Source organism: Pelodiscus sinensis, chromosome 3 (assembly GCF_049634645.1).
Source record: "Pelodiscus sinensis isolate JC-2024 chromosome 3, ASM4963464v1, whole genome shotgun sequence".
NCBI classification, from domain to species: Eukaryota; Metazoa; Chordata; order Testudines; family Trionychidae; genus Pelodiscus; species Pelodiscus sinensis.
In genome coordinates this window covers 76715005-76731165 of record NC_134713.1, presented here as the reverse complement: position 1 = coordinate 76731165, position 16161 = coordinate 76715005, and the positions used below count along the sequence as shown (strand labels likewise).

General features: G+C 44.4%; 1 protein-coding gene across 4 annotated transcripts in view; it reads left to right on the top strand.

Moving 5' to 3' along the window:
• The first annotated feature begins 4030 nt into the window (after positions 1-4030).
• Positions 4031-16161, top strand: part of SCML4 (Scm polycomb group protein like 4) — a 128634-nt gene continuing 116503 nt past the window's right edge. For 2 of the 4 annotated variants that reach the window (XR_012902620.1, XM_014573691.3), the window contains exon 1: positions 4031-4160. Coding sequence is in view for 1 of the 4 variants with exons in the window: in XM_014573691.3 (XP_014429177.1) it covers positions 4136-4160 (25 nt within the window). In the remaining 3 variants the exon portion in view is untranslated. The other 2 variants (XM_075923965.1, XM_075923966.1) reach the window with 2 other exon arrangements.

Below are 16161 nucleotides of genomic sequence, written 5' to 3'. Positions count from 1 at the left end.
AATGAGACCAACGCATGAAGGGGCTTGTCCCCTAAGTTAGCTAATGGGAGAGGGCAAAGCCACAGGGCGTATGCACCTGGGATGTAGGACATTTCTGGTTCAAGTCTTCCCTCCATCTGAAGGGGGGGAAGGGCTTTGAACAGAGATCACTTCTGATGTGAGTGTCCTAACCACTGGGCTATGGGATCTTCCCTAGGGCAGTCCCTCAGACTCTTCCGGTGATGCAGTTCCACTATGGATTGGATTCTCCCAGATGCGTGCTCTAACTATCAGGCTTCTGAGCAATGTTCTAAATATTCCCGTTCATGTGTGGAATATATTTTGTTATATGCACCAAGGCATGTGCAGATGAGCACCACCAGTAGAAACACACATTGCCATCATGGGTGCTCTGCTAATCATCTGAGCAATATTTGAATCTGTCCTGCATCACCGCCCTAGTGCTCAGCCTACAGGGAACACTGCTACTGCATAATTTCATTTCCCACCCTATGTGGAAGCTGTTCCACTGAAGTTAAATAGTGAACAAATAATGAGGCACGTGTCCATGAGATGTGCCAGCACACAAGTCCATTTTTGTATGTGCAGACATATAACCAAATGTGTGTTCATGTAAATGTAGGAGTGCAAATTGAATCTGACATTTTAAAAGGCTGTTTTGAAACTTCTTTGAAAACACAGGAAGTGAGGCAATGGAACCAGAGGTAAAGGAGTAAAACAAAATGAACAGAGAACAACCAGTTATTTAATGGCCAGAAAAGGCCTCTTTCCACCGAGAAGAGAAGCTGAATATGAGAGACAGGATAGCAAAACTACTGTATCCCTCCCTTACGGAAAATCCTATGGAACATAATAAAACATGCTATTTTTTGTACAGTGTTGTACTGATATCCATTGCCTGTATTCATGCAGCTCCTAGTGCATGCATTCAGCCCAAATATTTTGTGCAGAATAGAAATGTAACTGCTTTGCTCATGAAAAATTAATGATGTGCCAGATTCTTAAACAAACCTGCTTTTTTTAAAAAAATGCATTCCAATCCACAACCCCACACCTGAATCAGGTCCCCTTTCTAGTTCTGTAATGTTCAAAATCTGGACCTGCATTTTAATGCGTTTGGCCATTTTGCCACAATATCTAACACTCCTCTTTGTTTGTCACTTATGCCGTCTTTCATAATACCTATACAAGCAGTCCCCGGGTTACGTACAAGATAGGGACTGTAGGTTTGTTCTTAAGTTGAATCTGTATGTAAGTCGGAACTGGTGTCCAGATTCAGCCGCTGCTGAACACCCAGATTCAGCCGCTGCTGAAACTGATCAGTTTCAACAGCGGCTGAATCTGGACGCCAATTCTGACTTATATACAGATTCAACTTAAGAACCCCAGGCATCCCCAAGTCAGCTGCTGCTGAAACTGATCAGCGGCTGATTCCAGGAAGCCCGGGGCAGGGGCTTCCTGTAGTCAGCCACTGGTCAGTTTCAGCAGCGGCTGACTTGGGGATGACTGGGGTTCTTAAGTTGAATCTGTATGTAAGTCAGAACTGGCGTCCAGATTCAGCCGCTGTTGAAACTGATCAGTTTCAGCAGCGGCTGAATCTGGGGAAGAGCAGCTGGGGTGCTGCCGGGTTGGTCCAGTAGCGCCCAGAGCGGCGCTACGGGACCAACCGGCAGCGCCCCAGCTGCTGTACCACAGGCGTCCGGAGCAAAGCCGTGGAGCACGGGGGCAGCGGGACAGCCCAGACGAGCCGTGGCTGTCCTGCTGCCCTTGGGCTCCGCGGCTTTGCTCTGCTTTGCTCCCCCTCTCCCTGGTCTGCAGACCAGGGAGAGGGGGAGCAAAGCAGAGCAAAGCCGCGGAGCACGCGGGCAGCGGACGGCCCAGACACGTCTGGGCCGTCCGCTGCCCGCGTGCTCTGCCGCTTTGCTTCCTCTCCCTGGTCTGCTGGAGACCAGGGCGACGGGCCCCGTTCGTAACTGTGGATCTGACATAAGTCGGATCCGCGTAACTCGGGGACTGCCTGTATGTTTCAAATTCCTAGGGCCAAAGCCTCTCTCTGAACCCTGAAGACAAGCTGAGCAAATTCTGGGATTCTTCATCAAGCAAATCAACACAAGTTTTGCTTATTTGAGGACTGCATCATTTGGCTCTGTATTAAAAAGTAAACAAACTTTTTTAGTATTGGCAAAGAGCAATTAAAAACAAACTGTCTAAGCTGCTGTCTCATTGCTGTGCTGCTATGTCACCAGTTCATATTAAATAGCATTGGTAACATCCTGTGACATGATTGACATAACTGGACATGACAAGCCACAACGACACATTTGCTGAGGAAAATATGAAAAGACAGCAATGCCTGAGAATGATGCCCCAACATTTTAACAGATTAGAAGAGAAGGAAGGGGCTGCAAAAAGACCCTGTCACTATTTTTGATCATTAATAATTATTAATATTTGAACTATTGGAAACTTGAAATTCAAATCTGCATAGGATATCAATTTCCCCTTGGTTTTTGTATGTGTTTGTTAATGGCAGGGTTACTCATGCATGCTGGCCTGATGGTACTGCTTTTGCTTTTAGCCAATAGCAAAGATCAAAAAAAGGTAAATTTAGGGCCAGAGTCCCAGTGCAGCAGTGATCCTGTTGTGCTGGCTTAATACCATGTTAATCCATAATCCACCCTTTTTTTCAAGATACCAAGTTTTCTGGAAATATATTTTTAAATAAATAATAGGAAAACACCATCCTATCTATGTTATTACCCACATTCTTCATTCAGGGAATTAGCAATGTGGATTGAAATGTCTTACCTTACAGCAGATTGTTGGTTAATAGCTGTACGTCGGATGAATGTAATCCTAGGCAACTCTTTTTTAAAAAGTGTCCTGTTTTGCTAACATGTTGTGCATGAACAGCGAGCTTCAAGACTTAGGCCTCCTGCTTTTACTCTCATGAATGCAATCTTTCTTCATTTTTGTTTTCTCTTTCCATCCGCTGCTTTGTAAATATACTGGCTTCAATTCTGATGTCCTTAGTCTTTAAGGTGCTACTAGACTATTTGTTGTTTAAGTTTTTCAATTCTGATCTCAGGGTATGCAGTTGTAAATCACAGATTTCCATGAAATCACTTCTAAAGTTACACCAGTGTGAAATCAGTGTAAGCACTACCACAATCAAACCCATCACTTGTACTCATGGGGGTATTCACGTGAATAACCCTTATACCCGATAAGTAGTACATTTTGGCTTGTAATAAATGGATGCAAGTATGTGAAGTGGGCATCTGGGAGCTTTGCAACAAAACAGCTCCCTCACTTGTATCATGTGATCTAGCACCAACAAGGCAGTGGAGCATGATGAAATTAGGATAATTATTTATTGTATTTTTTTAGCACAACTGTGCTCAGTGCTGTGCAAAACAAATGAGGACATGATTTATTCTTGAAAGTGTTTACAATTGAAATGCCATGAAAAGCAGCTCCCTTATCCTGAAAAAGTACCCTGTTCTGCAGATCCAAACCCCAATATTTTCATGGACTGTGAATATAGCTGTCTATGACTCTCTCTAGTATTGTACATCTATTCGCCATGCTCTAGATGTGTGCATGCATGTGCACATGTGTGCATAAAGCTGTTCCTATGCACATCGCCCCATTAGCTAAAATATCTGCAGTTCCAAAATACTGATCTCTATTTTAATTTCCAAAAGTCAAGCAGCTCATCCTTCAGGTTTGTGGTATCGTCTAAGCTCAATATTGGGCCACACTGCCGCATGATCGGGACAAAGAGATGGTGATACAGTCTGGTTTCTATGACAACAGAGGAGGGGTAGTTAAAACAGAAATGTTGCAAACACCCATTCTGATCATCATAATATAATTAATGTTATTGCAGGAAACATTAGTATTTAAAAAGCGAAAGTGCCATTGCCTCTCAATGTGTGTGGCTTTTAAATAAATAAATAAATAAATAAATGTCTCTTCCCTCCCACCCCCAACCCCAACTTCCTTAGTTTAGCTGCTAAGAGAAAGGAAACAACACACAGGCCTCATTTTCTGTGTGTAAAATGTGTGTGTTCTTTAAAAGGCAGTGGTTGGCTGGTTTTCCGGACATGATGTGGTTGAAGCTGTCATCGTAATGGAAATTCATTGCTGTAGCTATGGTAAATCGAGTTTTCTGCCTGTGCTGAATGCATTAGTCTAATGAGATGTTTGCAGCTGGAGAGCTGAGCTGCTGGAGACTTACAGTGTGCTAACAGACAGGGAGAAGATGGCTTTTGCAATAGTCTGTGTGCATGTGCTGAAAGTCATATGCCCATTAGGTCGAAATACCTGGTCTCTGTAAAGACACTAATCAGTGTTGTAACATAAGCAATAGGTAAGGGCAATGCATGCTTCTTCTTCTTCATCTGTGCTTTTTTGTGTTGTTGAGCCCTGTTTTAAACAGCTGTCATTCTGTTGTATGCACTGCTATATGTTAACTTTAGCAAGCCTAAATTGCATACTGTCTGTATGTAATACATGCCTACAGTGACTCTCCTGTACAATTACTATGTACACTGCACCACACCTTAACTTAGTCATGCTACTAATATTGTGTTTTCAAAAACAGTTTAATAAAGAAAGGTGCAGGATATCAGCGTATTCAGCAGGTTTTCTCTGTGTGCATGTATGTCTGCTAGTCCATGAGTGTAGCTGCTTCTCTATTTAAACTATTCCTTTGAAGATGTATAGTGTCTTCATGCTTTTTTCAAATGTAAATCAAAGTGGTTTTCTTTCCTTTCTTTGCCAGGTGTATGTCTCTTCCATTTTTAAAAGCTCCGTACCTTGAAACGTGAATAGCAGGCAGCAGTACTTACAGCAAGGATTTTTTTAATGTAGATCCTTAGGCAGTCAATCTAAAAATGATCTTTTAATACCTCCAAATCATGTATTAAGTTGGATTTAATCCTTAAGATCCCTGACAATTGCCAGAGGCAATAATGTTACATGCTGGTTTTACCTTTAAGGATTGGAGGCATCTAACTTAGAAAGGATGCAAAGGAGCACACTTTACCTAGTTGATTTGCCTTTTAAAGATAGGTTTGATTATTGGTACAACAGGAGCAAATAATTGTTTGACTGAGTAGACATACATCACCTGGGTGACGTGTGTGCCACTCGTGTGTCCCTTAACTTCACAAGGCATCATCACCTGTCCAGGCTACAAAGAGCGAATCCTTTACAGAGGGTGCAGTCCAACCTGCTCAGTGAGTAAATTAACAATTGACATGGCTGGAAGTTGTTGCTCTCTCCAGAGCTCAGAAATGAGAGGCTATGAATGCCATTTGCTTTGCTTGGGGGATTATCTACAAAGACTAATTTGTTAGAACAAAATAGCATTGGGGTTTTCAGTATGGATCAGACAAGTTCCAGGAATTCAAAGCGAATGTAGAAAGCTACAGATGGAATGCATGCTAACTTGTTTGTTTGGGGAGGGGGAAACTTTGATTTTAATTCTGTATTTTCTTTTAAGACTGTTCTGGAGACATTTTGACTAAGTATGGGTGTTTAAGGCTGCATAACACAGAGAGTAATGAAAAATAGACTTAAAAAGGGACTAGGTAGCAACATGTGGCAGATGCATAATTGTTTGTGTTCACAGGACTGTATCCTAAAACTTATCTTTGTGTTCTGATAATACTTACAACTTCTTCCGAAATGCTGTGTTGACACTCTCAGGTCAGAGCAAACATTTAGGGCCAATCATCAGGTTGTGTAAATTGGTATAACTCCATTGACTTCAACAAACCTATCTCAGTTTACACCATCTGCCCTTTAGTTCTCAATACCCAGTTTTAGAAATCTTGTTCAGACTCAGTAGCTTCCAGTTCTATCTGGCCACAGGTGACTTTTTGAAACCAAGTTCTCACACTGATTTTTCCTGTACAGTGGAAAAAAAGAAACAGATATGTAGTCAATGCAAGTTACACTTTGTGTCAGATAGAATTCCACTGGTGGATACTGTTTAACATATGCTCCTGGGGAACAGTAACAAAATCCTTCACGTCCTGGACTAGATCAGAAACTCTTGACACAAACCAATTGTTTAAGACTGTGGTGATGAGGTCTTGTCCAAAGGAGGCTGCTGAATAGATTTGCTATTTTTATAGAGATATCTGAAACAGTATAACCACAGCCCTCTTAATACAATGGTGGACACTATACAGAAAATAATTGGCATACATAGTTGATTTTTAAGTTGAAAGACCTGGCCACATCGTGAGATCCACCAGCAACTGATAATATATGAATGAATGATCATGTTGCCTATAAAGAAGGCACACCGCAGGAGACATTTTTCTCAAGCATCTCCTGAGCTCTCTGTTCGCAACAAAATGTACTTGTTTCTCCTAAAAATGGGCAATACAGGGTTATAGAAGTACAACATATTTCAAATGTGTCATCCCTAGAACTTCCAAAAGCTACAATTTCATTTTGCCATATATTTTTCTTTCTATAATGTGATACAATATTAACCTCCCTCACCAATAGATTCTAGTCTGTTTGAGCTGAAATTAGAAAGTGAGGTGTTGAATGGGGTGCATCACACAACTTGTGTACATAACACCTGAAAGGTCTGCTCACTGAAGTGCCTCTATATTTCACTCTACAACTCAGTAAAAAGAGAAGTTTCTTTGGTTTGCAGCTCTGGGACACTGATAGCATATTGACAGCTATGTATGGGGCAGCAGACCGGGGCTATATAGGCAAGAGAGCAGTTTAGCTCTCAAAAGAGCATATGCCCAACAAAATGAAATGGCAAGACCCCAAAGCATAGCCCCTTGCTACGTATTCTTTTTCCAATGACAAGATTTTTTTTTCATTTAATGTTCTGTAGTGGAGCCTTTGCTGCTGCAGTACAGCTTTGTTCTCCTCTTCACACCCTAACTCTGTGGCACTGCCTCTTCACTGCGTGTTTCAATGCATCTCAACAATGAGACAGCAGGAGGACTGATGCTGGGGCGAGAGTTGACGAGTGACAAGACTTCCAGCTGTTAAAGCGTGCTATTCTGTCACACATAATAACATCACAGTTTCGAGGCAGCGAGGAGAAAAACAGGATGCCCTGGCAGCATTCCGATACTCAGGCACCTGGGTCTTTATGCAAACCTGGAGCCTAACTCTGCAACGCTTTATTTACCTCAGCCATGTCTTTGGGTCCAGGGTCTCTGTAAGGTGCAATCCTGTGCTGAGTTGCACCCCGCAAGTGCCTCTCTGAGTCCTCCAACAGACTGCTGGAGTGCACCTCAGCTTGCAGCCCCGCAGGGGGCACTCTACTGCACATGCAGGAAATAGCCATAGTTCTGCCCTCTTACCCTCCCCACATGCTTTGGGATGCTCGATGCCACTAGGAGAGAGCAATGACTGGGAGGGAGTGTGGGACGGAAAGGTCCCTGGGCTCACCCCTGAAATGGGAGCCTGGCATTTGGACAGTGCTATTGTTCAAATATCTAAGGCACACCCACACCGGGGCAAATCCTGGCCAGTTGACGCACCGGCTGTTTCATTGCAGTGTGGACAATCTGGCTTGGGCTGGAGTTTGAGCTTTGAGGCCTTTCCCCCTCACAAGTTCCTAGAGTCCAGGCTCCAGACCGAGCCTGAAGAGCTACACCTCAACAAAACATCCCTTAGTCTGAGCCCTGTGAGCCAGTCAAGGGTGTCTAATTGCAGTGTTGACATCCCCTAAATCTCACTGTAGCATCAGGCTCCAGACGGGAAGTGGCTCAAGATTCCAATGGTAAAAAGCGAGAGACATACCCTATTACTTCAGCTATTTATTTCTATTTTTTTTTTGTCCTTGCACAGAAAGCCAATATCTTCCCAGTAAGGACTAAGTTGGAACCCTTCCCTGTTAAAGAAGGCTCTTGCTCCACTCCAGCTAGCTAGCAGAGTTCTGTTGTTATTCCCTATACATCCAAAACATGAACATGGCATTTTACAAATCAGTGAGGGGGAGACATTCAAACAGCTGGCAGCTAAGACAAATGAGGCAAATAAAAACAAAACTCATGGACACAAGCCTGGTCAGGCAGGGGGCTGGTGGGATGAGTCAAGAAACTGGTAAGAGAGAATGTTTGGAAGAAAGTGTGGTGAGGATTAAATTTTGCTAACTATTATTTAAATTTCTAAAGTGGGTTTTTAAAATTGCTTTAAATCACATCCAAACTACAGATTGTTGATGAAGATTTAGCACTACCTGAAGGAAATAGTATAAAAGCGGATAGAACAGAGTTGCCCAAACACTCACTAGATGAGTAATTACGTTACACCGAAGAATGGATGTGTGAGTTCTGAGTCCACCATTCTGCCCTCCCACTGATTTTTCCTCATATAGGAGACCCTAAACAACAATGAAAGCCTCTTCCTCTCATATATTTTTCACAGGGAGGTTCTTTTTGCTGGTGGGAAGGAAAAGTTTCCTGTTTGCCCCTCCAATTCTTTCCCTCTCACTCCATGGCATCTTTCTGATGCTCCTGAGCACTCCAAAGACCTGTCTCTACTGAGGTAAACTTTGCTTCTGAAACCCCTTCCTGCTTCTTTAGGCAGATGTCGGTCTGTCTACGTCAAAAGGTAGCTGGCAAAAAAAGAAGTCATTAGCTCTTTACCAAATGCATACATGGATCATAATGAATATTAATTAGTAACTGGAAAATACATCACAGGCATAAGAATTCCAGGTAACTAGACAGTCCCTTCTTAAAACTTATTATTGCAATTAGTTGGTCTTGACTGCAGTTTGCAAGGCTCAAATCCAGCAGGGGCTGACGAAACCCTGAAAGAAGCTTGGTATTCCCTGTTAGAGATTATTTAAATATCAAAGGCCAGATCCTGAGCTGTGCTGCCAGTATATTTGGCCCAGTTAAGGGGAGTTTGGTGTAGGGAGAGGAAAGTGCCTTTCTAAGGGTACGTCTAAATCACAACACTATTTCAAAATACCTACTGGCATGTCTACGCAGCAGGCACTTATTTCAAAATAGTGTCAAAATACTGTCAAGCTGGAGGACTTCTAATTCCGACTCTTGTAACCCTCATTGTACGAGGAATAAGGGAAGTCAAAGAGTGCTCTATTTCAAAATAAGTGCTGTGTAGACACTCCCTATTTTGAAATAAGCTATTTCAAAATAAGATCCTCAACTGAGGTAGCTCAATTTGTGTCACTTATTTCAAGTTAAGCCCTGCAGTGTAGATGCACCATTAGTCTCTTTTCCGTGCTACCGACTCCAGGCTGGTGTATCTTAGAGCATCTGAAATTAGTGCTGCTCAAAGTGACATTGGTTGCCATGGATCCAGAGAGATTGCAAAGCTGGATCAAATGGAGCGACATGTTTTTCACCTCCCTTCCCCAACACAACTGTGATGTGGAAGGGGTAGGAGCAGCTTATTGCCCTCAACAAAGGAAATCCTGCCCCCCACCTACCAGGGCAACTTTTCAATCACTTCAAGGTGCTGGGGCAGAGCAACACTGCCAGGGCTAGGGTCAACAACCTGCCCCTCGTTTCTCCAGCTTTTTGAATGTCCCATGGCACATGCATATTTGCACTGTCTTACCTTTAGACTACCTGGTTAATGAATGCTTTAGGGAAAAACACATTTTGGTTCCAGCCTACAACTACCGTCCTCCCTTAACTCTGCTCACACAAGTATGCCCAGTGGCATTTCAGTGAGACTGCTCACATGCATAAAGTTAAACCCTGAAGCATCTGAACTTTAAACTATTTTAAATCCTAGCATTGAATTCATCTTGTGCAGAGGCATTGCACATAGCCCCATATGTACATTTACATACGTTGTACTCTTCTCAATCTATTGCATCATGTCTTGGCATTTCCTTTTGGTACTAGACTTAAGGTGAACAGGTGTCTACAGAAAATATGTACGTCTGGATATGATCTACACAGATGGTTAAGACAAGATGGTATTTTAACTTAGCTGAGCTGCACGGCAAAAATGTAATGGATGTACCCGTGTTGCTTTACTCAACACAATTTAAGCTACGCTGATATGCAGCACAGGATGCCACCATGGGTGCCCTCATTTCTGATCTCAGGCAAGACACATTGTTTGTTAAAAAAAAAAATCAGCTGTTTTCCTCTTAGAATTGCTGCTCGGGTGTGAATGGTAAACTAGTGGGAGTACTTTCTGCTGAGGGAGACCCTGTTACTCTAAGAACTGCAGTGGCAGAGGTGCTCTGTTTGTCCATTGCGCACATACGTTTTCCCGACACTCGCCTGACTCTCTATTACTGCCTGTGCATAGATGGTTGGCACAGAGCGATGCAGGGTGACACCTGTGAGGTGTGGGCAGGGTCAGGCACTCTTTGTCCCCAAGACATGTTACTGTTAAACTCTCTGTGATTTTAGCAGCTGCCTTTGTCATGTAGTTTCACAGTTGCATTGGGCCCGATGTGCAAAGGTGGATGGCTATGCAACCGGGAGCTTACACTCTGCACCAGAGATGCAGTAAGATCTTGGGTAAGCTCAGACTGTAACCAGGGCTTTTAATTCTGCCCACAGAGGTTTCATTCTAGCAACACAGTTTGTTAATGAGGATATTCTCTGGCTATTTGTGTGTGGTACAGTTGATGAAAGAGCGAGAAAAACAAAGGCTTTGCCAATCAGGCAATTGCTCCATCTGCAGTGGCTGGTACCTGATGCCTCTGGGCGGGGCACATCTCTAACACTGCATCTAGCCAGGAGAAGCGTTTTTACAGTGTTTCTAAATGCCTCTGGGAAAGGCTGCACTGATTGAACTTCCCCTGCAGAGCGAGACAAGGAAGAGCTCCCTCGTGCTGTAGCATATGTTTCTTTTGGCTTTTGAAAAGTGGAGGTGTTTTAGCAAGGCAGGTCCCAGGAGGGGAATGCCTCCCTGATATTTCCACTTAAAAGATCAGGTTGGCTTGGCAACAATAGTTTTCAAGAGGGGCTTCATGCTGCACTCCCACTCCACTCCCCAACTCTTGCATCCCCATGCTACATAATGAGAGGGACAGCTTTCTGATAGGGGTGGGGTGGGGGAGTCCCTGGTGATAAGTCCTTGAAAGACCTTCACCCACAAATACTCCCATTATGTCAGTCTTCAAATAGGGCGACTCCCTTCAGGCCAGGGAGATTCCAACCCAAGGACCCTGTGCTACTCTACAGTTGGGTTTATTATTCACAAGTGGTGTCTGGAGGCTCCCACCAAGATGAGGCATACATTTTGCTAGGCCACAGTTTGAATGAGGAATTCCCTCCAGTAGCTTTCAATATAGACAAGGTGGACAAATGGCGGGAGAAACCAAGTGGTGTTGTTCCCATTTTATAGCTGGGGAACTTGGCCAATGGATTGTGACTTGCCCAGGTTCCCTCAGAATGGCTGTGGCAGAGCTAGGAATGGAGCCAAGCTGTCCTTAGTGGTGCCTTAACCACAAGACAGGAAACCCTCCGCCCCGGTCCCTTGTATCTCTACAATCACTTCAGTAATTAGATAGAGGATATAGTTCAATTGCAATCTCACCAGCCTCTCAGTCACAGCCTGAGTTGTGAGAGCCTAAGAGGATAGGGCAGAATATTGCAGGAATTTCTCTATACACAAGCACTGTTCTGAAAGAATTTTGGTTGGATGCATGTACCCATATAAACGTAAAACTAGGCTAACTGCTGAAAAATCTACACATTCACAGACATGCATACCCACGTGTCCTGAGCTCCATGTGCCACACTGATGGAACCAGTGCATGTGTGTGTCATTCCCAGTCAGGCTCCCTCCCAACAAACCTGCTAATGTCTAAATACCCACAGGGTTTTACAGGCATCCAAAGTGTGTGCGTGAGGTAGAGGGAGGGGGAGGAGAGAATTTGACTCCTCATAAGTACATTTTATCCACTCTGACTAATATATTCATACTGCACCCAAGGCCTTAGTAGCTAAGCATCTTTCAGGAGGGGAAGAAAGAAGCCAAAAGATGACAGAAATGTATAAAGCCACTGTGGTGTTTGGCTGTTTTATATAAAATGACTTAATTTATTAACTGTGCATGTAAGTTTACAAATGCTGGTGTATGCCAGGAGAGGAACTGTGAATATGTGGGTAAAAATAATAAAGGGAGAAACAGGAGAGAGGGAGAGAAAGAGAGAGAAATCCTGGGTGAAGGTTCCTTTAGTTTTACCTGAAATAATATTTGGGCCTAATAATAAAGAGGGCTTTGTTTTGTTTTTTTAAATGGGAAGCAGTTGTCAAAGGAGGGAACGGGGTCACGGGACAGTATAATAGGGAGAATTTGCTAGGATAATGTTGCATGATGGAATTATAGTTTGGAGACCGAGCATCTGGTCAATATTTTCTTCTTTGATGATGATCTCCATTTGTGTCTGAGCAAATTAGGCTTGAATTGTTGAATATTACATCCTCATTCTTAACTATGCCGGCCTGGGTTTCTGGTTTCATTAAATGCCAAACCAAAAAGCAGGTATTGTCTGTAAAGCTCTTGGCGAACCTCCACTAAGAGAAGGCTGGAGCAGGTGAAAAGAATGATTATTTGGTGGTTCTCCTAGTCCCTCTCTCACCTAGGGTCTATCCATGCCGAAGGAGCTTGGCCCTTGATGGAAGGAATTTGGAGCCTATTTACAAGTCTGAAAATGCAACAGGGATGAAAGCAGTGGGGTTCTATAGAACTTAATAAATAATAAGACCCTTGTGATTGATTTCTTTGAACCATCCTACTGTATTTGGTAGCAGAGATATAATTCTTGTTTGAAATGCCCAGACTGGCTTAACCCCACTCCTACTCCCACTCCAAACCCATGGAAAGGCTATTATTTAGGAATACTTTCCTAAATATTTCCCTAAATCATATTTTCCTCTCTGTTTTCCTTTAGAGAGAGGAAAATAGCAAAGCATAAACCAGTGAACTAAGTACAAGTGTAATGGGCTATATTGGTGTAAAGGAGAAATAAAACATAGGGTTGCTAGATGGTTTCAACAAAAATACTTGACATGACATAACAATCTACATTACATCTTATTTAGAAAATACCAGACCTTTACATTTTCTCATTCATATTTTCTCAATTTGTTTCCTGAACAGAAAGTTCAAATACTGGACTGTCCGTTTCAAAACCGGACACCTGGCAACCCTAGACATAGTTCAGTGCCCTGTGGAGGATACGCTGGTCACACACATTGCCTTAGTGACCTGAGGGGTTTAAGGAGATAGGTTACTATGCTAGTACATTTAAAAAGTTTTCTTAAAGCAAAAATTGGTTTTCTTCTGCTATACAGCACCCATGACTTTATTCTAATCCTGTCATGCGAGTGCCCTGTCAAACAATGCCAGGAGAAACATTTAGGAGTGAGCTAGTTTTTATTGTCTTTCCCTCCCTGACTCCAAAGGCCATTATAGAATATATGTGGCTTTTGGTATCAGGAAACCAAAGGGTTAAAGAGGGGCAACCAGGGCAGGCCAGCTTCATTCATGCAAGCTGGGAAGCTGCCAAGTAACCAATGACACTCTGAGTGAGTAACCCCTTGAAATTACAGAGCATTGTTCTGCTGTGGGCGGAGGTGAGGGTGGAGTGGAGGGGTAAGGGACAGAGGGAGACCACTTTCACCAAAACAGAGCAGCAATGTATGAAAAAAGGATTTAGAGGTGGGAAAATATGAACTTGTGTTTTTAAAAAAAAATTAAGCTGCCTCGAATATTTAAAATAGAGAGGCAAGGTAAAAATATTTTAATTAAATAAATAAATAGAAGACAGAACATCTGACAGAAACTCTATTTGTTATCTTTATTTATGTACAGGCAGCGACTCTATGTCCTTTTCCCCATTGAAACAGAAAAAATATATTCATAACATTTATCTCCTGGTTTCATCTGGCAGCTTCCATCTATTTCCCTATAAATGCTGAATGTGAGATGTGCCTGGTAACTATCTCTTATGGCGCAGGAAATATTTGAATGTATTTGCATATTAAGTTAGCCACATTTATTCCACGCTCACTAAATGCAGCAACACAAAATCCTACACAAAGGGGGCTGGTCAGCCATTAAGGTGTCTGGGTACGTCTACACTACAGCGCTAGTTCGAACTAACTTAGTTCGAATTAGTTAATTCGAACTAAGCTAGTTCGAACTAACGCATCTAGAACTAAAAACTAGTTCGAACTAGCGTTTTGCTAGTTCGAACTAGTAAGTCCACATTGAGTGGACTCTGAACAGGGCTTAATGATGGCCGGAAGCAGTGCCGGCAGGGCATAAAAGGAGGACTTAGAGCATGGAGATGCTGTCTCAGGCTAGCCGAGGGCTGCGCTTAAAGGGTCCCGACCCCCACCCCGGACACACAGTTCTAAGGGGTGCCCCGCTTGCAAAGAAGTTCTGGCTTGGAGTGCCCTGAGTGCCCACACTGGGCACATCACACCACTCGGCCATCAGCCCGGCTGCACTTGCCGCAGGCTGCCATCTGGGGAGAGGGAGTAATTGGGGGGCTGCAGGAGAGCTTCCACCCCCAGAAGCCCGCAGAGCCAGCCCAGTCCTCCCCATCGGGGGCTCGTACCCCATTCCTCCCTCACCTCCTTCCACTTGCCCTTCCCTAGCCCCCCTTCTTCTTGATGTACAAAATAAAGATAACGTTTCTTCCAACATTGACTCTGTCTTTATTGAAAAAAACTGGGGGAGACTGGGAAAAGGAGGTGGGAGAGGGGAAGAGAAAGGCTGGGAGAGGGGAGGGCAACTAACATGATCAGGGGTTGGGAACAGGTCCCAGATGAAGAGAGGCTACAGAGACTGGGACTGTTCAGCTTAGAAAAGAGGAGACGGAGGGGGGACAGGATAGAGGTCTCTAAAAGCAGGGGTTGGGTGGAGAGGGTGCATTCAGAAAAGTTCTTCCTGAGTTCCCATAAAGAAGGACTAGAGGACACCAAAGGAAAGGAATGGGTAGCAGGCTTGAAACTAGTAAGAGAAAGTTGTTGTTGTTGACAAAGCAAATAGTTAACCTGTGGAACTCCTTGCTGCAGGAGGCTGTGAAGGCTAGAACTAGAACAGAGTTTAAAGGGAAGTGAGATCAAGTCATGGAGGTTGGGTCCATGGAGTCCTATTAGCCAGAGGGTAGGAGTGGTGTCCCTGCCCAAAGTTTGTGGAAGGCTGGAGAGGGATGGCACGAGACAAATGGCTTGGTCATTGTCTTCGGTCCATCCCCTCCAGGGTCCCTAGGGTTGGCCGCTGTCGGCAGACAGGCTACTGGGCTAGATGGACCTTTGGTCTGACCCAGGACGGCCATTGTAAGCTCAGGGCTCAGTGTCGGGGGTCTCAGTGGACCCCCTTGATTTTCATGCACACCTGGTCCTGGGTGGCCAGGCTGGCAGCTCTCCTGCCCTAGACGGCCACTTTCCTGTGCCTAGTGCGGAGATCGTGGACGAGGTCCACGATGTCCGCACTAGCCCAGGAAGGTGCCCGCCTCTTGCGGTCCAGGGCAAGCTCCCGGGAGCCGCCAGCCTGGTCCCGGCAAGAGGGGGTGGGCTGGGGGGCATCGGGTGGGTGGCTCTGTGCCGTGCCAGGTGCAGGGTCTGCTAGCTGGGTGCTGGCAGGCTTGCACCTGGCACGGGCACCGTAGCCAGCCCGTGCCCCTTTAAGGGGTCCGGGGCCGGGAGGGGGGCATAGAGTTTCCCTGGTGTTGGCCAGAGTGGCCACCAGGGAAACCTGGGGAGGGCTAGCCTCCCACTAGTTCGAACTAAAGGGCTACACAGCCCTTAGTTCGAACTAGCTAGTTCGAACTAGGCGTTAGTCCTCGTAAAATGAGGTTTACCTAGTTCGAACTAAGCGCTCTGCTAGTTCGATTCAAATTCGAACTAGCGGAGCGCTAGTGTAGCACCTATTAAAGTTAGTTCGAACTAACGTCCGTTAGTTCGAACTAACTTTGTAGTGTAGACATACCCTCTGGGATTTATTTGCATGACTTCCCTTGCATTAATGGGAGTTACCTGCACAAACTGCTCATGTCTCAAGGGGTATGTCTACACTACCCCCCTAGTTCCACGAGGCGTACAGATAGTTCGGAATAACTACATAGTTCGAACTATCTAGCCCATGCCGCGTGTAGCCGCGCGGCATGGGGTTCGAACAAGCCGGCTTTTAAAAATGGCGGAGCCG